This window comes from Petromyzon marinus, chromosome 46 (assembly GCF_048934315.1).
Source record: "Petromyzon marinus isolate PM22_M1 ecotype Great Lakes invasive population chromosome 46, UKy_Petmar_22M1.pri1.0, whole genome shotgun sequence".
Taxonomy (NCBI): domain Eukaryota; kingdom Metazoa; phylum Chordata; class Hyperoartia; order Petromyzontiformes; family Petromyzontidae; genus Petromyzon; species Petromyzon marinus.
This window is the reverse complement of record NC_133712.1, coordinates 1850657-1875834: the sequence shown is the minus strand read 5'-3', so window position 1 is coordinate 1875834 and position 25178 is coordinate 1850657. Positions and strand designations below refer to the sequence as shown.

Sequence of the window (25178 nt, the reverse complement as noted above, 5' to 3'; positions counted from 1 at the left end):
ATTAAGGACCTTGATGATGGTGGTTAGGCCGGAGTAAAGCTACGTGGCTGGGAGTCAGAGCCATTCCCTGTTCACCTTTGGGTGCGACAGGGATGTGCTGTGGCTCCAACATTATTTAACATCTTTTTCTACAACGTAGTTCGAGAAGCCTTCCTTGGCTGTACTGGCAGAATCTCCATCTGGTACAGATACAGTGGGAGGCTGATCAATGTGGTCGAGGGATAGCTGCCTATTGGTCAACCATTTATATATGCTGATGATCTGGTGATTGCTGTTCACTTAGAAGAAGTTGGAATAGCTGCTGCTAGACCTGGAGCATGCTACAAACTTACCATCAGCCCCACCAAAACTAAGCACCTGGCTGGGTATTTTGTGCCATCAAACACTCCACCCCCTCAACTCCCGATTGGTGATGGGGTAGTTGTCGAGAGAGTGAAGAGTTTTCCATACCTGGGCAGTGTGCTTATGACCAGCTCCGATTTGATAGCAGAAGTCTCACTCCGAATCAGTCGAGTGGCATCTGTTCATAGGCTGGGTAAAGCTGTGTGGAAGCTTCCTGGTCTGTTGCTCCACATGAAGCCTCGGGTATTCACGGCCACCGTCATGCCCTCCTGTATTCTTGCGGAAAAGCGGACCCCCCCCCCCCCCATGTGTGAGGACCTCACAAATCCTTGAAAGAGCTCGACAAAGTTCATCGGTGAGCTCCGGCAGGCAAGGCTGCGTTGGCTGGGTTATAGAGCCTGCATGTACAGCCACCGCATGCCTAAATAGCTTTTGTTCAGCCAGATAGAGGGGGCCAAATGGACGTGGCAGGGGCTCGAGAAGAGATGTAATCATGTGGTACAAGAGGATGTAGAGCTAAGTGTGCTTTCCGATGACTGGTACCAGCGGTGTCAAGATCGGCCTCTGTGGAGGAGGCTTGTGAAGGACGCTACTGGGTAGTTGGAGGCAGTCGCCCTTCAGCATGAACGGAGGGCTATGGAGCGACGCTCACAAACCCGAGCAAGCGCCAGGTGGCTAAACATAGTAGGTGGGCACAGTTGGGTGCACAGGTGGTGCATCGGCCAGTCGCCTCACTTTAAAGTGCACTTCGCCTGGCATAATCACCGTGGTGATGTCACCGCCACGGAGTGGCGAATGGAGGTTGTTGTTGAACTTCTTTCGTACCGTCTGCATTCAACCGTGCTAATTGGAGATGCGGGGGAAGGATAAACTAAACACATTTTTTTTAGAAGTTAGTTTTTAATCTAGATTTAAAAGTGCATATCACCAGTGGTTTCCTAATATCATAAAGAAAGCATTTCAGACGGCCGAATAGGACTCGAAATGTCATTCTATTTATTTTATTTTCTTTCTACGTGACTTTACCGAAAGAACCAAAGAGTAATTCCTGCAGTCACGAAAGCTTCAAATCAAGGTTGGATCGTAATTAGGTTACAAAATTAAGGTATGGAAAAGTTGAACAAGATACAGGGGTGTCTATCGATGTGTAAAGAATGAACGAATCGTTGTTTGGGTTTGACGTTTAGGTTCACCAGGTGAGAAGAGCGCAAGACCTGGGTCACCAACATGACAAAAGCGATAGAGTGAAAACATGTACATGTACAACGGTGCAGAAAATAGAAATTATAGCAAAAACAGCCAAACAAAAACGAACACGAAACAAAACTCAACACACTCGCCATTAACACCGCTGAAAAGGAAAACGGATAGTCTGCGAAATGGCCCTTCTTCATATCGCATATAATTTAGATCAATTATTGCTGGTATAACTCTAACACAATAATAAAAAAATCGCAAAAAGTTGTATTATTATTACATATTTTAAAAATATAACTGACGCTGATTCAAAACTTTCGTGACTGCAGTAATTCATATTCTTAGCTCTTTCTGTAAAGTGACGTTGAAGGGAAACAATAAAATAATAAAATATATATAAAAATAAAAAATATTTTATTATTTTATTGTTTCCCTTCAACGTGACTTTACCGAAAGAGCTAAGAATATAACTGACGCTGTTAGCAGGGATATACATATTAATAGCTATATTTCATATTCTTAGCTCTTTCGGTAAAGTCACGTTGAAGGGAAACAATAAAATAATAAAACATATATAAAACAATAAAAATTCTCACGACGTTTCGACCATAACACAAACGGTCGTCATCAGGTGTGTGGGTTTGCATTAATGTAGACCACCCTTGGCAGTGTCACCAAAGCTCGGGGCGACGTTGAGTGACGCAGAACCGGCCAGGGTGGTGACACCTGGGGACAACACGTTGGGTCTCACGCAGGCCGAGTGGGGGCGGCTGCAGGTAGAGGATGTGACATTGTTGAGCTTGCGGCGCCGCGCTGAGTTGAATCGCAAAGACCCTGCTCATTGGGGACTTCGCAGGTAGTCCCTCAGAAGGACTTTTGATGAGGTGGGACGAGGGGCTGCAGCATCACTGCATGGTGGTTCCCACTAGCCTGCAGGGGTCGGTTGATGCGGGTAGTACACGAGAATAAATTGTTACACCTCAGGGTTCCAAAAACGTTGCCATCTCTGCAGGTGTCTGATTTGTCGCGACTTGCTTGTCGGGCTTGGGAAGTGGTTGTCGGTGGGACGGAGGATGTCGGCGGCATTGTCGTTGACAAGCCATCACTCTGGCACCCTGGCACAATGTGGCCCAGTTGCTCACACCGGAAGCAATTCGTGGGTTCTTGCGGTAGAGGGGGTCGCTCTCTCTCTCTCTGCCTCCGATCTCGGGGCCGTCGTCGTGATGTCTCCTCCCTGCGTCGACCCCAGCCTCGCACTGCCACCGCCAAGTAGCTACACAAGGGAGCAGACATCGCGGCTCTCGCGATTGTTCACCTGAAGACGGGCGCTTGTGTTGCGTTCGAAACGCCGTCATTTATTTTATTTCTACCTACGTGATTTTACCGTAAGAACCAAAGAGTATAGTGACACATGCCACGGGCCCCGCGCTTTCAAGGGCCCCCCACTTTCAAAGCGAGGGGTGTCTCGGCCTCCCCTCGCCTCCACTGCAGGAATTTCCTCTGCACATTGGATGGTGGATCGAAGGCGGCTGCCATTTCGGAGGGTGCCTCGTCCTTTCTCGGGGATGTCTCGGAACGCTGCCAGAGCGTTATCGTCGAGGGCCGTCGGCAAGGCCCGTAGAGCCTCCTCCTCCTCCGTTCATCCAACAGATTCGTATGCTGCTTCGAACCGACAGGTAAAGGCGGTCCGGTCACATTCCCTCTGCCACGAATTCCCTGACGGGAGGTAAATGTCTGGGTCGGCCCGCCGCTCCCTCGTGTGCTGCCGGAGCGATCGTGCCTTGCGTCGTTTCCCGTGCTTTGCACGAATTGGGGGGGCCGTCGGACGCGCTGTGCCGTCAGTGGGCGAATTGGTGGCCAGATGACCGCGTGGTCTCCCCAGCGGGAACATCGGCGGCTTGAAACCACCCCGTCTAAGTCCCCTTCTCGCCGCAGCCGTGGGTAATTGTGCGTCGAGCTGCGCGACGGACACCAAGAGGCTCTAGTTATTCTCATCATGCTGATCGATGTCTCTTGATGTCTCTTGTATTCTGTTCATCTGCTTCCCATTCTAGTGCTGGTTCGTCTTCGTCATCTGGTTTTCCCGACTTTCGGCATGCAGGGGACCCATATTTGTTTCCAAGGAGCCGTGACATAAAACATTGATTATATCACAATATACATTTTTGTAATCTAACTCGGGTCGCTGGGTAGGTAGTGCTGCGTGCTAAACATTGTGCTTGCGTTCCCCACACACAGACACGAGGTCACGTATGCACATGCAGAAACACCCACGCGCGTTTACACACGGACACTCACGATCACGCGCATTTTGTTTTTTACCAGCTAAGGCTCACTGAGCTATTTAGCACTTTTTTTAAGTGACCCAGTCGCAAATAAAATGTCAATGAAGTGTATTAAAGCTTTCGTGACTGCATAAAATTACTCATCATATATACGTGACTTTACCGAAAAAAACAATGAGTCAATGAAGTGTCTTATGTCGAAATATATTGCAGCCAAATACTCTAAACGCGTGTTTTTTAATGTGTATGGAAAAACCGGAGAACCTGTAGTGGATTGCCTTTATGAATCTTGGGGAGACCATAGAATCTAGGGGGTCTTGCAGCAGAAGGTTTTAAGGAGGGACGTTTAGTTGGTTCGATTAGGGAGGTCGAACTTGTGATGATCTTGTTGGTTTTTATAGTTAGGCTATTAGTAGGGTCATTTTTATTTTTTGAGTAACTTCCATCGTAGAGTAGGTTCTGGATTTTGTTGTTGTACGAATCTTTATCCATAATTACAGTAGCGTTTCCTTTGTCGGCTGAGAGGATGACTATATCACTTCTGTTTTTTAAATTCGCGAGTTTAGAGCGTTCATTTTTGCTGATGTTGCTAATGGGTTTCTTAGCATTCTTAAGAATAGTGGCTATTTCAGCTCTCGCAACGTCTGCTTGGATGTGTCCTATGCCTTTAAGGGCCACATCGACCTGAGAGATGATATCATCTACAGGAATATGTTTCACCGCACGTCATGTTGCTCTCGTTTTGCGCTGAACAGCACACCATTCTAAAACCTAAAATGTTATGCCAAAAGGAAATATATCAGAACTCTGCTCTGTCTCTATGTATAAACAAAAGTATTATTTAGCACATTGGCCTATTGGCTTTTCAGTCCGTGTTTCACTGCTAAAATTAGTAATGGGCAGCCCCAAAACCCTCTTGCAGCCTCTCCATACAATAGCCATTGTTAACAGTTGATTGCATGCGATTCTGCATTACCCAAAATACCGTGCAGCATCTCCAATCTGTCGCGTTATTATGGCTGCCGTGGTCACGTGACGGACTCGATGGACCCCGAGGAGCGATTCGAAGGGCTGGTGGATGCCACCGACACCATCCTGGAGCGTGTGGTGAGTGAATCTTACTTTAGTACGAGTGCAGCTGGGCTAGTGCTGGGCTGATCTGTATTTCCATGAACTGTAGTGTTTTTCCACCGTGATTGCCACGCTCCCCTCTTATTGACCAGCTCTTGGTTCCCAGCAACCCTCGTCTGCCCGTATGGTCTTACTGTTGCTAAGCAGAGACACTGAAGTCTGAAATGCAAGGCGTTTGGATTGAAGACTACTTATGCTGATGTGGTTGTGTATTTTACACGTGTGTAGTTTGTACGTGTGACTGTGCTTGCTTATTGCACTTTGTATTGACGCTCAAGTACATGTCTGGTTGGGAGTATGGCGATGTGTGTGGTAATATGTGATGGTGTATATTTCTATGTTACTGGTTGTGTTTACATGTTGTGTTAATGTGTAATATGTAGGATGTATGGTTGCATTAGTCATCGGATGTGTGGAAATGCATGTATTGACCAAACCACCCTAGATCTCCAATGATTAGCAGGATTGTGCATGGATATTGCTTGCATGAATGATCACAATTCCTAATCGTTATTATATGTTCCCTGCACCTCCGATTAGCATGGTTGGCTACATATGGTGTGAAATAAGTTCAACATACAAAATTCATTTCATTCTCTACGTTCCCACATTGATGCTCCCCACCAACACACTAACCCACACTGAACAAATGTGAAGTATGGTCAATTAACCCCCTCAACCCAAATTGCATGGGGGAGGCCCTCATCGATGAAGTGCTGATTGAGTAAGTTGTAAATGGAGTTGTAAATAGGGTGTATGGTTGTTGCGACATGAGTAGTAGGTGTCATTTGATGTCATGTGATTGTTGAGTGTTGTATGTGATTGTATAATTTTTACGTGGCTTTTATGCCTTGTGTATACAATTGTGTAATTATGTCGCTGTGTGTAGTTACATAGTTGTGTTGTGTATGTGGTTGTGTCATTGTTTTGCTTCGTGTAGTGATTGTCGTCTGTTTTGTATGTGGTTGTGTAATAATTTCCCTGTGTGGTGCAGGGCACGTTGTTGGACGAGGTATCAGGGGTGAACAAAAATAAGGCCCCCGTGCTCCCCCAGGGAACCCTGCCCCCCAAGACCATCGTGTCCTCGTGGAATCGTCGGGTACACAAATACACGACATTCACGACGCAACACACGACGAGTATGCACTAAATTCACACGCCTTATACGTGAAGTGTTGGATCCTCGCTGTCTGAAGATCACAGGAGACGGTCTTAGATGATTGGCAGATGCACCAACTTTGACATACACACAACAAAGGCATTTGGGACCCCCACATACACAAGACATGTATGAAGTGGTTGGGTGGCTTACGATTAATACTGGATCAGAGATACTTGAGCTGGTACCACTGTGATCCTGGGTTTTAATCTGGGTTTCAGCCACCAAAATCTCAGGTGTATTGAGATGGTCTCCATCTAGTCACCAGAAGATTGAAAACACGTTTCAACCTTCTGTCAGTTCACTGCTGTATGACTATAATTAATATAAAACGTGACACGCTCAATTCAAAGCGTGTGTCTTAAACGTACAAATCAATTTTAATGAATCTGTATCGTTGCATGCCTAGTTGTCATCGACAGTGATCCGCTGACTCAACGTTTCAGTACTCTGCTGAGTCAGCATCTCAGCTCTCACGCAGAACCAGGAGTCTGCCTCGGCGCGAGGCCGCACATTCCACGCGCTGCAGGCCAAGAACATCGCACGGCCACAGCTCAGCTTCACGCAGAGAGTGGACAACTCAAACGTGCCTTTCCTGCCCAAGCTGCGTGTGAAGCCCAATGCCCTCAAGCCGCTGCCAGCAGGTACGGAAACACATCAGGGGTACATACGGCCCATCGGGCCAGATGGCATGCAACCACATTTCATACAACCCATGACTTTGATGTGTGTTGAAATGTTTTCGCACCGTCTTACGTAGCCAACCTGTGCTAATCAGAGGTGCGACTGCACTTTATATATCCCGTAACCACATGAGGCCGAGCATTTTGAAATGGCACTCAAAGAATATTCATCTCTCGCTGAATATTCATCACACTCGTACAAATAAGCACATATGTTAACATGTAATAAATGACTAATGCATCTCAAATCTTCTCATGCTGTGACATGGATCACTTTACCTAAAGAACCAAAGAGAATGGATCATTGCAGTCACGAAAACTGCAAATCTAGAATATTGCATAAAAGCTGTTATGTATGCAAATAATTACATCGAGGTGCATGCTGGGAATTACTGACAAGAAGAAGACGAATACAAACTGGAAAACAAATGGAAATAAAATATGGATTGTTTTGGGGAATCAAGTTGCCTTTGGCAGGAAGCTTTACTCAAAAGGATGGACAAGAAAGTTAATGAAATAACAGCCAAAGGAGTGAATCTTTTAATATGACCACCGTGGTGATTGGGTGATGAGATTTGCTCATGCACAGACGTGAGATGAATTGTTGAATGACTCGACAGTGAAGTATGGGGAGGCCTTTACCCAGCAGTGATAAACGACGGCTAATGAGGTTGGTGTGAATGTGTGTTTGTGTGATTGCAGCACTGCGTTTACGCCGGGACGTGCGCCCGGATGACCTGGACGTACCTCCCGCCCTCGCTGACCTCCTGCACCAGCAGCGTACGCATACACAGGAAGACGTGTACGTACACACACACACTAACATACAGACACACGCACAGATGCACACACCAATACCATCGGAGGCACAAAGATATGTACTCATGCATGCATCAACACAATAAGATGAATGTATATACGTACTAATGCAGGCACATAAAACAACAACAAGCACAATTTACCACTAGTGCTAGGCTAGGTACACTCTGAGGCTACGTGAAGAGTTGAAGGCTCACTGGCAGGAGATAATATAGATTGTTGTGCTGTTTGTGAGCACTTATGAAGATTGGCACAGCACACAAGGGGGTAGTGTGGGAAACACCATGCCCAGGTGCTGTTTATCTCCCCATTACGGATGTATATACACTGCACCAGGTACTCATTCAAGGCGGAGTTCACCTAGCAAAGGCTCAAGACCAGTTCAGAAATTCTCCAATTGTAATATGAGGCGCAAATATATCGACTCATACACTGATGTAAAAATTTGCGCAAAGATGTGTACGCTTAAATCTTGACTTAAAGCTTTCGTGACTGCAGGAATTCATATTATTTGGGTATTTTGGTAAAGCCACGTAGATAGATCAAATAATAAAAAATAATAAAGATAGAAATAATAAAAATAATAACAATATCACGACGTTTCGATCGCAACACAAGCAATCGTCATATGGTGACGATTGCTTACAAGCAAATTCCTTAAATTGACATGCTAATCTCTCACAATGTAATGGCCACCCCCACAGCTTCATTTGTCAAGATTTACCTGATCTTATTACACAGACACGATTTCAACCGAGAAGATGGGTACAAACTGAGCAATCATTGGAAGGACGTTATTAACCAGTTTAGGTCATAACTGGCTGTGATGTTCCCTCTCTACTTACCTATGTGAGCAGTTACATTTCAACTCTCAGCGTTACATTCACTAACACAACCACTTTTAGCTGTGTTAGTAAATGGCGGCTTGCCATCCTTTTCCACCTCCATGTGGCAATGTTCTTGCCGAGCTCTCGCCGAGCTTACATTGACAAGCAAATTTCTTACATTGACATGTTAATCTCTTACATTGACAAGCAAATGTCTTACATTGACATGCTAATCTCTTACATTGACAAGCAAATCTCTTACATTGACATGCTAATCTCTTACATTGACATGCTAATCTCTCACAATACAATGGCCACCCCCGCAGCTTCGTTTGTCAAGATTTACCCGATCTTACATTTACATACAAATTTAATCTCTAGCCCGCCCACTGACCCTTCCGCTACACCCATCCCAAACCTTTATAACTCCTTAGCAGCGCTCCCACCATATATTCTCAGCAGCTCTCCTGCGATATTTCTCACCTGATGACAATAGCTTGTGTTGTGATCAAAACGTCGTGATGTTATTTTTTATCTTTATTATTTTTTATTATTTGATCTATCTATGTGGCTTCAACGAAAGACCCAAAGAATATGTGTACGGTTACATGCAGACACACAAATGCAAATTAGATACACAAGCAAATAGACATTGGTACACACCAGTGTGTATTTGTGTTTCATACAAGTGTGTCTGTCCTGTGACTTCCCATCAGTGAGTATTCACTGCTCGTCATGGCTTTGGAATGCACCTTGCCTGGTGCTGATGGTGTGCTGATGGTACCAGCCAGTGCTGAATTGTTGCTGCTGTTGTGTGCCCATGTGTGCGTGCAGCTTTGCCCACCATACCAGTTTGAGCTGGAGACTTTCACTCCCAGTGAGGAGCTCCTTCAAGAGCCAGAACCACAGGTGAACACACACGTACACACAAGTACACACACGAATGTATATATATACATACAAAGACAAAGATCCCTCATATAACCTGAACATACTTTTGCGGCAAGTGCTGTTAGCGAGCACCTCCGAAGGCCGGCATGGCAAACGAGGGGCTGGGTGGTCGATACCACACCCGGCCACCTTTATCTCTTCAGTACTAATGTTTACGCACTGCACCATTTACTCAGTTGAGGCTGAGTCGACCAAGGGGAGGCCCAGAACCGGTTCAAGTGATCGTCACTGGTGTTGGCTTTGAGCAGGAATCGAACTTGGGTCGCTGGGTTCATAGCGTAGTGCGCTACCGCTCCTCACATACACGTATACACACAACAAAGTGCTGGTGCTACTGCTGGTGATGTTACTTTTAACAGTGTTGATGGAGATGATGAACATGGAGCTGGTAGTGGTTGTTGGTGTTATTGTTGATGGTGCTGATGTTGTTGGTTCTGCTTGTGATGTTGATGGTCTTGATGGTGCCGTTGAGAAGAAGGAGGAGATGCCACTGACCTTAGTGACCTCCTTGGAAGAACTAGCGCAGGTCAACGAAAAGCTGCTCCAGTGCAAGGAGTTCGCTGTGGACCTTGAGGTAAGGGCGGTGTGAGTGTGTGTGTGTGTCGGCGTGAGTGTCAGTTTGTGGGAAGCTGTAGTGTAGTGGTTAGCATTCTACACTATGAACCCAGCCACCCGAGTTCGATTCTCACTCATGGGCAACACTCGTGACAATTATCTGAACCGGTCCTGGGCCTCCCCTAGTTTGACTCGGCCTCAATTGAGTACCTGGTGCGATGTTTAAAAACATTGCCGCTTGGGAGACAAAGGCGGCCGGGCATGGTGCTGGCCACCCAACCCCTCGTGTGCCGTTTCGGCCTTCATAGGTGCTCTCTAACAGCACTTGTCCCAACAGTCTGTTAAAGCTCTACGGGGGATCTGTGTTTGTTGTCTGGGTGAGTGCCAGCATGTGTGTGTGACGTGTGTGGTCGTATAATATCGAGTTGTGATGTGCGGTTGGTTTGTTGGGTTGTGCCGTCTGTGTGCTTTCGTCCCGCTCGACCGCCTATCTGCCTCTTCTACTGTTGTTTGTCCGCCGACCGTTGAGCGGCTATTCCTGTGCGTGGCCCCGTAGCATCACTCATAACGTTCCTTCCTGGGCATCACCTGCCTCATGCAAATCTCGACGCGCGAAGAGGACTTCATTATCGACACACTGATGCTGCGCAACGACCTGCACATCCTCAACGAGGCCTTCACCAACCCCAAAATTGTCAAGGTGAGAGGCACGCGTGCACGTAGACATGCATAAACAAAATAATCGAGTGAGACAGCATCCCTCTCCCTCGCCGACTTTGTAGCACGACGCCTGGGTCCCTCCAGCTTGCTGCCAATGTATCATTGCACTGCCTGCACACTCGATATGAATGCCATTGGGTGAATGTTTACGACAGTAAATTGCACTTGTATTGCACCTAAAGCGTAACAAACATAAATTTTGATTTAAAGCTTTCGTGACTGCAGTAATTCATATTCTTAGTTTTTTCGGTAAAGTCACGTTGAAGAGAAACAACAAAATAACAAAATATATATAAAACAATAAAAAATTCTCACGACGTTTCGACCATAACTCAAACGGTCATCATCATACCGACACACCTGATGATGACCGTTTGAGTTATGGTCGAAACGTCGTGAGAATTTTTTATTGTTTTATATATATTTTGTTATTTTGTTGTTTCTCTTCAACGTGACTTTACCGAAAAAACTAAGAATACGTAACAAACATCTCGGGGCGCAGAATTACACGGGGAGAACAGGAGGGAGCAGAATTTTTTATTTTATTTAAAGCTTTCGTGACTGCAGGGATTCATATTCTTGGTTCTTTCGGTAAAGTCACCACGTAGAAGGGCAACAATAAAATAATAAAAATATTAAACAATAAAATTCTTGCTGTGGTTTTCACACCTGATGACCATTGCTTGTGTTGCAGTCGAAACGTCGTGAGAATTTTATTGTTTTATATATTTGTATTATTTTATTGCTTCCCTTCTACGTGGTGGTGACTTTACCGAAAGGACCAAAGAATAGGAGGGAGCAGGTCGGACCGAGCAAGGGAAATAGAGAAAGGAAGCAATTAAGGGGGGCTGGCTGCAGCCATGCCTTGTTGACAGCGGCGGCGGCGACGATGGTTACTAGGGACGTTGTAACCATATCTTGAGCACCGGCCACGTGAGAGGCGTGGTGCTTGACGCGGCGACGCAGTGGCGCAGTGATTGCCACGGTGACGTGGTGATTGACGCTGCGGTGTGGCGGGGGCGCAGGTTTTCCACGGAGCGGACTCGGACATTGAGTGGCTGCAACGTGACCTGGGCCTGTACGTGGTGGGCCTGTTCGACACGCACCCAGCGGCGCGCTCCCTCGGCCTCGCCAGAAACTCGCTCGCCCACCTCCTCATGCACTACTGCAGCCTGTCTACAGACAAGCAGTACCAGCTGGCTGACTGGCGCATCCGGTACGCACGCCGCACTTGCTCGAACCTCTGCATACGCACGCGCATGCACGGGCTAACTTTTACACACGTACAAAAACAAAGGCAAAGATCCCCTGTATAGCCTCAACTAATTGTTGGGGAAAGTGCTGTGAAGGAGGGGGTGGGTGGCCAGTACCATGCACGGCCGCCTTTGTCTCCCCAGTGGTGATGTTTACACACCGCTACACCAGGTACTCATTTGAGGCTGAGTCGAGCTAGTGAAGGGCCGGGACCGGTTCAGATAATTGTCACAGGTGTTGGCCGTGAGTAGAAATCGAACTCGTTTCACCAGGTTCATAGCACAGGGTGCTAGCCGCTACTCTACTGCTTACACATTCACACACAGGGACAAAGATCCCCCGTGTCGCCTGAATAGACTGCTGAATCTAGTTGGCCAGGGTGAGGAATTGAAGTCCCATCACTGGGTTCATAGAACAGTACATATGAAGCTCTTTCACCCCCCCTCCCCACTCAAGTTATCTTAGCGAGCCCCTATTAAGGCTGGCACAATGTTTGAGAGGGTAATGTGGTTAGCATCATGGCTGACCTCCTTTGTTTCCCCAGTGCTGATGTTCATATCTTATACTAGGTACTCATTTAAGGCCCAGTCAGTCTTGGGGGAGGTCCAATACTGTTTTTTATATCACCCCCAAATGATGTTAGCCTTCACCGGAAATGACACATGGGTCAACAGATAAATGTTGCGGTACATTAACATCTGCGTCTCATACACACTCGCATGCACACACTCACACACAAACACATACACACTCACAATTGCATACACACGCACACCAACACTTGCACACATCCACGTATGCACGCACACACACAGGCCTCTCCTGCCAGACATGCTGCATTATGCGCGTGCCGACACGCACTACCTGCTGTACGTGTACGACCGCGTCCGCGCCGACCTGCTCACCAAGGCGCTGGGCCGACCCAACCTCCTGCAGCTTGTGTGGGACCAGAGCCGAACTGTGGCACTCAAGGTGAGTGGCGCGTGGGCAATGGCTGAGCCAGGATTTTCAGGTGGGGGGGGGGGGGCAACCCCTCCAAGCAATGAAAAAAGTTAGTGTTAGTAAGTAAGGACTTGTCCCTTGGTTTTTATTTTACGCGTGTGCGGCGATGGCGCAGCCATCGATCGAGGATCGAATTCGAACCGCGTTGTGTGATCGGCATCGCACTCGCTGAAGGTGTTGATGCCTTCAGGTAAGTCGTGTCCTGTATACGCAACTGCGCACAATTCTGTGAGTCACTTAGAACTGCTTTGCCGTTACTTCTTGGCAATTATGTACTCGGACTATTGTCCTATCATCTCATCGAGTCCCTGACACGTATTAATATGCTACACAGTGGCAGTGGGGGTCGCAAAATGCCGATTTATTACCAATAAACCCCAATGATCCGATCTAAATTAGGGATTTCGATCGGATCATTGGGGGGGCACGTGCTACCCCACCCCCCACTGGCTCCACCAGTGAGCAAGTTACAAGCCTATCTTTGTAAGCAAATCCACCACTCTCACTCTCGATCTGGACAGTTTTCCCACCCCTCCAAAAATATTGTTTATTCCGTTACAAGGCCTCGGGCAATAAACAAAGAATATATTTATCTTTTTAACTAGATCAACGAAGTGATATAGTTCATGGTGTAATGTGTGTAGACTATTGTCCTATCATCTCATAGAGTCCCTGGAACGCAATAATATGCTACACAGTGGCAGTGGAGGGGGTCGCAAAATGCCGATTTATGTTCAATGTGGTGACTCGGGCCCGCCGTACCGTTTTAATGTTCATGCATCCTAATTAGTGCATTCGCGATAAAAATTCCCACTGGAAACATTGGTTACCGACTTTCAGAACTGGTAATTGATGCTGAAAACAATTACCAGTTAACTGATGATCGTTTTAACAACCCTGGTAATTACTCTTTGTTTTTTTCGGTAAAGTCACGTATAAATGAGAAATAATAAAATGACAATAGCGTACGACGTTTTGGTTGCAACACAAGCAGCCATCATCAGGTACAGAAGAGCTAAATTTACGAGAGAGATCAAACACATAACCCCAGATGTATATACAGACACCCAAGTAGGGGGGAGCTAACACAGATACAACAGGGAACACAGAGAGAGAAGCATACCAAACAAGTCTGAACCCTGGTAATTATTGCTGCCGCTATCACTACTTGCGTTGTTCCATCTACCTCTCTCTCCCTGTGTGCGTGTGTGTGTGTCTCAGCGCTACCACAAGCCGGTGTTCACCGAGGACTCCTACCTGGAGCTGCTGCACAAGCACAAGCAGCCACTGGATGTGCAGCAGAGCAGCGCCGCCTGGCTCCTGTACGCCTGGCGCGACCGCACGGCACGCGCCGAGGACGAGAGCACGGGGTGAGAGCGCCCGCGGCGCTGAAATAGCCGTGTACTGCACTGCATAGCATAGTGCAGCAAAGCACGGGACTTTCCGACAGCGTAGAATAACACAGCAAACAGAACAACACCACAGTGTTCAAAATTTTTATCTTGATTTAGCAGAATATTTATTTAGACTGGAGGAATTCGATGAGCTATGAACTCTTTATCACAGATGTCCAGAGTAGCGAAAAATGTATGAATATAAAGTATATAAGTATATACAAAACGATCCAAGACCGCACCAAAACAACACACATTCCCTCAATAAAATTGCACATTTAAATGGAAATATCGATACATGGGTGTTTTATAATATAGCACAGTAAAACACTGGGGTATACGACGCAGCACTTTTTAAATTACCTGATCGCGATCCTGAACCAGTTGTAGAAACTGCACATTCCAGTTCCGTAGGTTAATGGTTGCGTAGTACGATTACTGTAGCTGTTGCGTTGTTGGGCTTGTACGGCCTGTGTGATTATTGTTATTGCTGCGACGTGCATAGTGCCCTGGCCTGACCGGTGTGTGTTGTGCTCCTGCTGTCACAGATACGTCCTCCCAAACCACATGCTCATGAAGATCGCAGAGGAGATGCCTCGGTAAGCCACGCACGGTGGTGGTGGGCCGGTGTTGGCAGGGACAGTTGGGATGGTGGTGCGAGTGATACCCATGATGGTATTGACAGTGGTGGTAATATTCGCCCTCCAACAACAACGAAGGGCAGAGGAGCGATGCTCACAATAAAGAGTGGAGTGCCGGGCGGCTAAAATACAGCAAGTTGGCACAGTCGCGTGCACAGCTGGTGCATCTGCCCCAGTCATTGCAGTCAGTCAACCCATGGCACCTGGCTCTGTTCCGTGAGCTCCTGTTAGCGAGCCTTCGACACTGCACGTGGCTTCGGAGTGCACCTGGCCTGGGACAACCGCCGTGGTGATGTCACCGCCACTTATTGGCATATGGCGCCTGTTCTTGTTGTTGGTAATAGTGGTGGTGGCTGATGATTGTGCTGGTAGTAGTGAGAGTGGTAGTGATAGTGTTGATGGTGGTGCCACTCATAATGTTTTGATGTGGATGGTGATCTGGATGCTGGTGATGATATGGATATGGTGATAGTATGATGGTGTTGATGAAGTTTGCATTGTGGTACTAGCATTGGTTAGTATGATCCTGATAATGATCAGGCTATATATACGTACGCCAGACAAGACAGGCTTTATGTACGTATGCCAGCCTGAAGACAATATACATACGTACGCCAGGATGAACAGGCTATACATAGACTAACCTGAGCTGCCTATGCGCACGTACGCCAGAATGAACAATATACGTATGTACACCAGCATGAATAGGATATATGTACGCCATCTTGAACGGATATGCTTTTGCCAGTATCAACGGCTATATGCACCCTAGTCCACGCCATTGCTGTTTGATGCAAGATAGAGAGAGAGTGCTGGCTTGTTGTAACGTTGTGCTGTTTCTGTCAGATTGTGTTGTTGCTGTGACGTGGTTTTGCCGTGATGTTGCATTGCTCTGGCATTGTGTTGTGACGTGTGTCGTTGCTCTAACATGTTGACATCGTCGTTGCCGTCGTGTCCCGTCGTTGCCGACGCAGGGAGCTGCAGGGCGTGCTCGCGTGCTGCAATCCGGTGCCGCCCCTCGTGAGACAGAACGCCATGAGCTGTGACAGCTCGTCAAGCAGGCACGCCTCGTCCCGCTCATTAAGGGGAGCGCAGAAGCGGAGGCGGCTCGGTGGAGCAGCGGGGGGTTCATAATGGACGGCCAGAGTTGAGATACGGATGAAGGATAGATAGGGCAAGAGAGTCGGAGAACGAGAACAGCGACAAAAGAGAGTGGGAGACAGAGACTGAAAGTCATAGGGGGAGAGGGATAGCGAGTGGTCAGAGGCAGAATGTTAATAAATAAATATAATCAAACATTTAATATAATCTTGATTTGAAGCTTTCCTGACTGCAGGAATCCATACTCTTTGGTTCTTTCGGTAAAGTCACGTAGGTAGAAAATATTAGATCACGACGTTTCGATCGCAACACAAGCAATCGTCATCAGGTGGGACAACCACACCAACTGCTGAAGACAGCAGTGGGACAACCACACCAACTGCTGAAGACAGCAGTTGGTGTGGTTGTCCCACCTGATGACGATTGCTTGTGTTGCGATCGAAACGTCGTGATCTATTATTGTTCTACCTACCTGACTTTACCGAAAGAACCAAAGAGTATGGATTTAATATAGGTGGTGACTGGGTGGCTCCTGGGGCCAATACTGGGTCAAACACAATGATCCGGCACTGCTTCAATAATAATTTTTTAATTTGTGACACACTGCACATTATTCGCTCACTCGAAGCGAGAGAACGACTCAGAGGCGTGAGGGGGAACCACAGACGAGCGGGAAAGGCTACCAGGCGGTGAGCCTGTGCCAAATTTCCCCCCAAGCTTTGTGGTCGTCTTTATATGAAGGTGTTATCAACCAATTAATGAGTGTTTACATATGGGAGGGAACCGGAGTTCCTGGAGAAAACCCACAAATGCGAGGAGGCAACAGTCGATCCCATACAGAACGAATAGATGAAGTCAACCTTTGCTGTACCCCCTTCTAGCAGGCCATGATATGACACCTGAAAAGCAACGGGAAGGGAGTTTAACAACATTTGTGTGATCCACCCACCCTTGTTGCCTCCATAGTGCTGGGTTAAAGGACTTCGCCACCAACACCACCTGGCTAAGATCCTAGGTTTTGGATCTTGGGAGTTTCAGCCACCCGTGGTTAAACGACGTTCACAAATGTAGCGAGTTGATGGTCACAACCAGGCACAAGTGACTGCAAAAGTAATGACTCGTTGCAGTAAAGGTTGCGTTTGTTTAATAATCATTGCTGCTGTTCCCGCAGAGCGAAACGCCCATCAAGGCTCCATCAAGAACATTCATCACCCGGACAGAGGTGACCAGAGACCAAAACTCATCACACAAATGCCCTCTTTACTTGCGATTATAAACTGTACATCTCATTTTCATTATCCGGCACAGAACTCTTCATTTGTGGTTCTTTTTTTTAATTCCACGTCCCCAAACCGTCGTGACAATGAGGAGCTCAGTTCATGTCCGTCCTTAGCGTGTGAATAATGTTCCGATTGTTGTGTAGGTTGACACCCCTGTGTGAATTTGTTGGTTCATGGCCTGACCCAGACAGTACAATCTAGATGTTTCAATCCCCCAAAGGTGAGCTTAATGGTATCATTTGTATGCCCACCCTAGTGTGGCACTGATTGTTCAATCAATTTTCTTCTGTATTTTGACAGCGATTGGAAAACCCTCTCTTCTGTCCTCACGATGGCTTATCATTGGACGACAGGCAGCCAATCACAAGGCACGGTACTGAAGGTAGCTCACACTTAGTTGTGCTGGTTATATCGGCAAAGCTCATGATATGGATTATATATTTTTTTTCGTGACAGTTGATGAGAACACCTAGCCTGTCACGAGTAGATTTCATTATATTGACATGAAAAAAATACTGTGCTGTTTTTGAATATCACACTCATAATTTGAGTAGTAATCATACAAATAATTGCCATGTTCTGTGTACAAATTAAACGTAATTTAGTGAAATAAATAACAAGTAATGTCCTGACTGCATTTACAGTGGGGCACAAGCAAAAATAACAAAATACTTTTCAGTAACATTGTCCTAAAAGTAAAACTTACATAATAGGTGATGTTTTAAGCAATGACCCTTCTTTGGCTGCTGCGTGTATGTGCGTATTATTTATTTCACTTTGTGTCTATGTCTGTGTTCAATTGCGTGCATTTCCATTCATATGTGTGTATTCATTCCTGTGTCTCTGTTAACGTGTCTTTATTTGCCTGTCTGCATGCGTATGTCTTGTGTGTCAGCGGTTGCAACAGGTGTGTGGCCCTGTATATTATTGCGCGTGTGTGGGGGTGTGTCTTCACGTGTGTATTGTTCAGTCTGTATCTCTGTGCATCTTCTGTGCTAGCGTATGTCTGTATGTCACTAGAGAACGGTTGTGCAGTGGTAGTGTGTAGTGGCACGTTCCTGATGGCCTAAGTTCCATTCCCGGTCACGACGAACAGCAGTAGTTTAGTTGGTTAGCGTGCTGCACTATTAACCTGGCGACCCAAGTTCGATTGCTGCTTATGGCCAACACTGGTGACGAATATCTAAAACGGTCCTGGGGCTCCCTTAGATTAATTCAGCCTTAAATGAGTACTCAGTGCATGTAAAGCATCAGCACTGGGGAGACAAAGGTGGCTGGGTGTAGTTTTGGTCCTCCCATCCCCTTCGTGTTCCGTGCTGACCTTCGTAGATGCTCGCTAACAGCACTTGCCCTAAAAGTCTTTTCAAGGCTATATTGAGGATCTTTGACTTTTGTCTTTGTGTGGTGCAGTGGAGGGAGCACGGAGGGCGGTGCCTGCCATGCGCCCGGTCCTCACCCTGTTTGACGTGAGCCCAACATCCTCACACGACCACAATCAACCCATGTCTCATTTCCCACACCGCTGGCGAAAGCACTGTGTGTGTGATCTCGTGTGCTGTAGCTTTCTGTACCGTGCTTTGTTTGCTGTGTTAGCCATCATGTGCTGGGGCGTTCTGTGCGTTCTCTTGTGTGCTGTCGCATTCTGAGCTGTGCTGAAATTGCTGTCATGTTGCTGTAGTGCGCTGCGATGTGCTGTAGCGCTCTGCGCTCTGCTTGCGGTGTGCAGGACAGCGAATAGCAGCAGAACGAGGCTCGCACTGCTCAGAGCTCCACGTCCCAGATGAAGGCAGCGCGTGTCCTGCAGACGTTCGTCAACCCCTTTGGCATGGTGAGACATGGGGAGACAGGGACATGTGGAGGCACAGGGGTAGTTGAGTGGCATGGAGATACATAGACTTTGAGACACGGGAATTACAAGGACACCAAGACAATGCAGCGATACAAGCGACTTAGGGACGTGGGGAACACACAGGAGGCATGGTAAATGAGAGACAGATAGAAGGCATAGAGACACAATATTAGCATAGGGTCACACGTGACACGGGGTCACTTAGGATTTGGATAAAACGGTCTTCATTGACGCAGAAATCCTGGAAACATGAAGACGTGGGGACTCGAGGAAGTGATTGAAAATAAAAAGTTCGCTTGTGCATCTGTTCATGTGCTTGTGCTTGCAGTATCTACCATCCAGTGACGGGAAATCTCTGCCATTTCAAGAAAAGAAATTGGATCCTAACTCAAAAGTGTTTGAGGTAACACGTGATTGTTGTGTGCTAACATCTTGCTCACATCATCATCTCCATCATCATCTCCATCATTCCATTTCACAAACCAATTGTGCACACGTGCGGATGGCTGCTGAGTGAGGAATTTTAGTGGTTTGGTGATTAATGTGGTTATTTGAGTGCATGTTTGAGCAGATGAGTGGGTGAATGAATGGTTGAGTGAGTGCTTGGGTAGGTGAGAGAGTGTAGTTGAGCGCATGAGTGGTTGGATCGTTGAACGAGTACCTGAGTGGCTGAGTAAGTGAATGAGTGTTTAAGTAGTTGACTGAGTGAGTGATGAGAACCCGTTGAGTGCTATCTCATCCGTCTCTGTAGATCTGTAGTCGCTGGAAACTGATGAAAGCGCCAGAGAAACCAAAGAAGAGCTCTGCACAGCCTGCAAAAGCCAAACACGGTGAAGGCACACACACACACACACACCATGAACACAGAGACATGCACTAATCCAGCAGTCGCAAACACTTGCATGTGCACACACACACATGCAGACACGTACAGAAGTCGAGGCGTTGCTCACACACACACGACAAAAACAAAAATCGTATCACCTTTAACAGACTTGGGGCAAGTGCTGTTAGCAAGCGTCTCTGAAGAGCCAGGATTACACTGGGGGTGGGTAGTCAACACCAGGCTCGGCTGCCTTTGTTTCCCCAGCACTGATGATTACACATCGTGCCCGGTACTCATTTAAGGCTCCGTCGACCTCGGGGAGGCCCAGGACTTGATAAAATATTTGCCATTGCTGTTGATCGCAAGCGGGAATTGAAATCAGGTCACTGGGTTTGCAGTGCATTAACCAGCACACTACTGCACGCACGCGTCATGAGTGACGGATCCCCGTGTCTGCAGCGAAGAAGAAGATGAAGGTGGAGCGCCCTCAAGAGGAGCCGGTCGCCGTACCGACTGTGCGAGAGCACAATTATCTGAACCGGTCCTGGGCCTCCCCGAGTTTGACTCGGCCTCAATTGAGTACCTGGTGCGATGTTTAAAAACATTGCCGCTTGGGAGACAAAGGCGGCCGGGCGTGGTGCTGGCCACCCAACCCCTCGTGTGCCGTTTCGGCCTTCATAGGTGCTCTCTAACAGCACTTGTCCCAACAGTCTGTTAAAGCTATACGGGGGATCTGTGTTTGTTGTCTGGGTGAGTGCCAGCATGTGTGTGTGACGTGTGTGGTCGTATAATATCGAGTTGTGATGTGCGGTTGGCTTGTTGGGTTGTGCCGTCTGTGTGCTTTCGTCCCGCTCGACCGCCTATCTGCCTCTTCTACTCTTGTTTGTCCGCCCACCGTTGAGCGGCTATTCCTGTGCGTGGCCCCGTAGCATCACTCATACCGTTCTTTCCTGGGCATCACCTGCCTCATGCAAATCTCGACGCGCGAAGAGGACTTCATTATCGTCACACTGATGCTGCGCGACGAGCTGCACATCCTCAACGAGGCCTTCACCAACCCCAACATTGTCAAGGTGAGAGGCACGCGTGCACGTAGACGTGCATAAACAAAATAATCGAGTGAGACAGCAAAACAAGGAGAGAGACATCCCTCTCCCTCGCCGACTTTGTAGCACGACGCCTGGGTCCCTCCAGCTTGCTGCCAATGTATCATTGCACTGCCTGCACACTCGATATGAATGCCATTGGGTGAATGTTTACAACAATAAATTGCACTTGTATTGCACCTAAAGCGTAACAAACATCTCGGGGCGCAGAATTACACGGGGAGAACAGGAGGGAGCAGAATTTTTTATTTATTTAAAGCTTTCCTGACTGCAGGGATTCATATTCTTGGTTCTTTCGGTAAAGTCACCACGTAGAAGAGCAACAATAAAATAATAAAAATATAAAACAATAAAATTATTGCTGTGGTATTCACAACTGATGACGATTGCTTGTGTTGCAGTCGAAACGTCGTGAGAATTGTATTGTTTTATATATTTTTATTATTTTATTGCTTCCCTTCTACGTGGTGGTGACTTTACCGAAAGGACCAAAGAATAGGAGGGAGCAGGTCGGACCGAGCAAGGGAAATAGAGAAAGGAAGCAATTAAGGGGGGCTGGCTGCAGCCATGCCTTGTTGATAGCGGCGGCGGCGACGATGGTTACTAGGGACGTTGTAACCATATCTTGAGCACCGGCCACGTGAGAGGCGTGGTGCTTGACGCGGCGACGCAGTGGCGCAGTGATTGCCACGGTGACGTGGTGATTGACGCTGCGGTGTGGCGGGGGCGCAGGTTTTCCACGGAGCGGACTCGGACATTGAGTGGCTGCAACGTGACCTGGGCCTGTACGTGGTGGGCCTGTTCGACACGCACCCAGCGGCGCGCTCCCTCGGCCTTGCCAGAAACTCGCTCGCCCACCTCCTCATGCACTACTGCAGCCTGTCTACTGACAAGCAGTACCAGCTGGCTGACTGGCGCATCCGGTACGCACGCCGCACTTGCTCGAACCTCTGCATACGCGTGCGCATGCACGGGCTAACTTGTACACACGTACAAAAACAAAGGCAAAGATCCCCTGTATAGCCTCAACTAATTGTTGGGGAAAGTGCTGTGAAGGAGGGGGTGGGTGGCCAGTACCATGCACGGCCGCCTTTGTCTCCCCAGTGGTGATGTTTACACACCGCTACACCAGGTACTCATTTGAGGCTGAGTCGAGCTAGTGGAGGCCCGGGGCCGGTTCAGATAATTGTCACAGGTGTTGGCCGTGAGTAGAAATCGAACTCGTTTCACCAGGTTCATAGCACAGGGTGCTAGCCGATACTCTACTGCTTACACATTCACACACAAGGACAAAGATCCCCCGTGTCACCTGAATAGACTGCTGAATCTAGTTGGCCAGGGTGAGGAATTGAAGTACCATCACTGGGTTCATAGAACAGCACATATGAAGCACTTTCACCCCCCCTCCCCACTCAAGTTATCTTAGCGAGCCCCTATTAAGGCTGGCACAATGTTTGAGAGGGTAATGTGGTTAGCATCATGCCTGACCTCCTTTGTTTCCCCAGTGCTGATGTTCATATCTTATACTAGGTGCTCATTTAAGGCCCAGGTCCGATACTGGTTTTTATATCACTCCCAAATGATGTTAGCCTTCACCGGAAATGAAACATGGGTCAACAGATAAATGTTGCAGGACATTAACATCTGCGTCTCATACACACTCGCATGCACACACGCACAAACAAACACATACACACTCACAATTGCATACACACCAACACTTGCACACATCCACGTATGCACGCACACAGACACAGGCCTCTCCTGCCAGACATGCTGCACTATGCGCGTGCCGACACGCACTACCTGCTGTACGTGTACGACCGCGTCCGCGCCGACCTGCTCACCAAGGCGCTGGGCCGACCCAACCTCCTGCAGCTTGTGTGGGACCAGAGCCGAACTGTGGCACTCAAGGTGAGTAGTGCGTGGGCAATGGCTGAGCCAGGATTTTCAGGTGGAGGGGGGCAACCCCTCCAGCAATGAAAAAAGATAGTGTTAGTAAGTAAGGACTTGTTCCTTGGTTTTTATTTGACGCGTAGTGCGGCGATGGCGCAGCCATCGATCGAGGGTCGAGTTCGAACCGCGTTGTGTGATCGGCATTGCGCTCGCTGAAGGTGTTGATGCCTTCAGGGAAGTCGTGTCCTGTATACGCGACTGCGCACAATTCTGTGAGTCACTTATAACTGCTTTGCCGTTACTTATTGCCAATTATGGACTCCGACTATTGTCCTATCATCTCATCGAGTCCCTGGCACGTAATAATATGCTACACAGTGGCAGTGGGGGTCGCAAAATGCCGATTTATTACCAATAAACCCCAATGATCCGATCTAAATTAGGGATTTCGATCGGATCATTGGGGGGGCACGTGACACCCCACCCCCCACTGGCTCCACCAGTGAGCAAGTTACAAGCCTATCTTTGTAAGCAAATCCACCACTCTCACTCTTGATCGGGAAAGTTTTCCCACCCCTCCAAAAATATTGTTTATTCCCTTAAAAGGCCTCGTGCAATAATCAAAGAATATATTTATCTTTTTAACTAGATCAACGAAGTGATATAGTTCATGGTGTAATGTGTGTAGACTATTGTCCTATCATCTCATAGAGTCCCTGGAACGTAATAATATGCTACACAGTGGCAGTGGAGGGGGTCGCAAAATGCCGATTTTTGTTCAATGTGGTGACTCGGGCCCGCCGTACCGTTTTAATGTTCATGCATCCTAATTAGTGCATTCGCGATAAAAATTCCCACTGGAAACATTGGTTACCGACTTTCAGAACTGGTAATTGATGCTGAAAACAATTGCCAGTTAACCGATGATCGTTTTAACAACCCTGGTAATTATTGCTGCTGCTGTCACTACTTGCGTGGTTCCATCTCCCTCTCTCTCCCTGTGTGCGTGTGTGTGTGTGTCTCAGTGCTACCACAAGCCGGTGTTCACCGAAGACTCCTACCTGGAGCTGCTGCACAAGCACAAGCAGCCACTGGATGTGCAGCAGAGCAGCGCCGCCCGGCTCCTGTACGCCTGGCGCGACCGCACGGCACGCACCGAGGACGAGAGCACGGGGTGAGAGCGCCCGCGGCGCTGAAATAGCCGTGTACTGCACTGCATAGCATAGTGCAGCAAAGCACGGGACTTTCTGACAGCATAGAATAACACAGCAAAGGGAACAACACCACAGCGTTCAAAATATTTATCTTGATTTAACAGAATATTTATTTAGACTGGAGGAATCCGATGAGCTATGAACTCTTTATCACAGATGTCCAGAGTAGCGAAAAATGTATGAATATAAAGCATATAAGTACAAATTGCATAATTACATTAATTACTGTAGATTTTTTAACACTCAATGCACTCTAGTGCATGGCAGCAAAACAACAACAAAAACGATCCAAGACCGCACCAAAACAACACACAGTCCAAATTTTGATTTAAAACTTTCGTGACTGCAGTAATTCATATTCTTTGCTCTTTTGGTAAAGTCACATTGAAGGCAAACAATAAATAATAAAATATATATAAAACAATAAAAATTATCACGATGTTTCGACCATAACACATTAAAATGGAAATATCGATACACGGGTGTTTTATAATATAGCACAGTAAAACACTGGGGTGTACGACGCAGCACTTTTTAATTTACCTGATCGCGATCCTGAACCAGTTGTAGAAACTGCACATTCCAGTGCCGTAGGTCAATGGTTGCGTAGTACGATTACTGTAGCTGTTGCGTTGTTGGGCTTGTACGGCCTGTGTGATTATTGTTATTGCTGCGACGTGCATAGTGCCCTGGCCTGACCGGTGTGTGTTGTGCTCCTGCTGTCACAGATACGTCCTCCCAAACCACATGCTCATGAAGATCGCAGAGGAGATGCCTCGGTAAGCCGCGCACGGTGGTGGTGGGGCCGGTGGTGGCAGGGACAGTTGGGATGGTGGTGCGAGTGATACCCATGATGGTATTGACAGTGGTGGTAATATTCGCCCTCCAACAACAACGAAGGGCAGAGGAGCGATGCTCACAATACAGAGTGGAGTGCCGGGCGGCT

At 47.5% G+C, this 25178-nt stretch overlaps 1 protein-coding gene and 1 long non-coding RNA gene across 2 annotated transcripts; both read left to right on the top strand.

Moving 5' to 3' along the window:
- The first annotated feature begins 9277 nt into the window (after positions 1-9277).
- On the top strand, positions 9278-11615 carry LOC142930947 (uncharacterized). Its single transcript, XR_012946945.1, has 3 exons — positions 9278-9352; positions 9870-9968; positions 10506-11615. It is a non-coding gene; the product is annotated as an uncharacterized LOC142930947 (long non-coding RNA).
- Positions 11616-21866: 10251 nt separating this feature from the next.
- On the top strand, positions 21867-23621 carry LOC142930946 (exosome complex component 10-like). The gene is made up of 2 exons (XM_076074129.1): positions 21867-22045; positions 22874-23621. Exons 1-2 carry the CDS (start codon positions 21987-21989, stop codon positions 23103-23105), a joined length of 291 nt encoding a protein of 96 aa, XP_075930244.1. The 5' UTR covers positions 21867-21986; the 3' UTR covers positions 23106-23621.
- The last annotated feature ends 1557 nt before the right edge of the window (positions 23622-25178 follow it).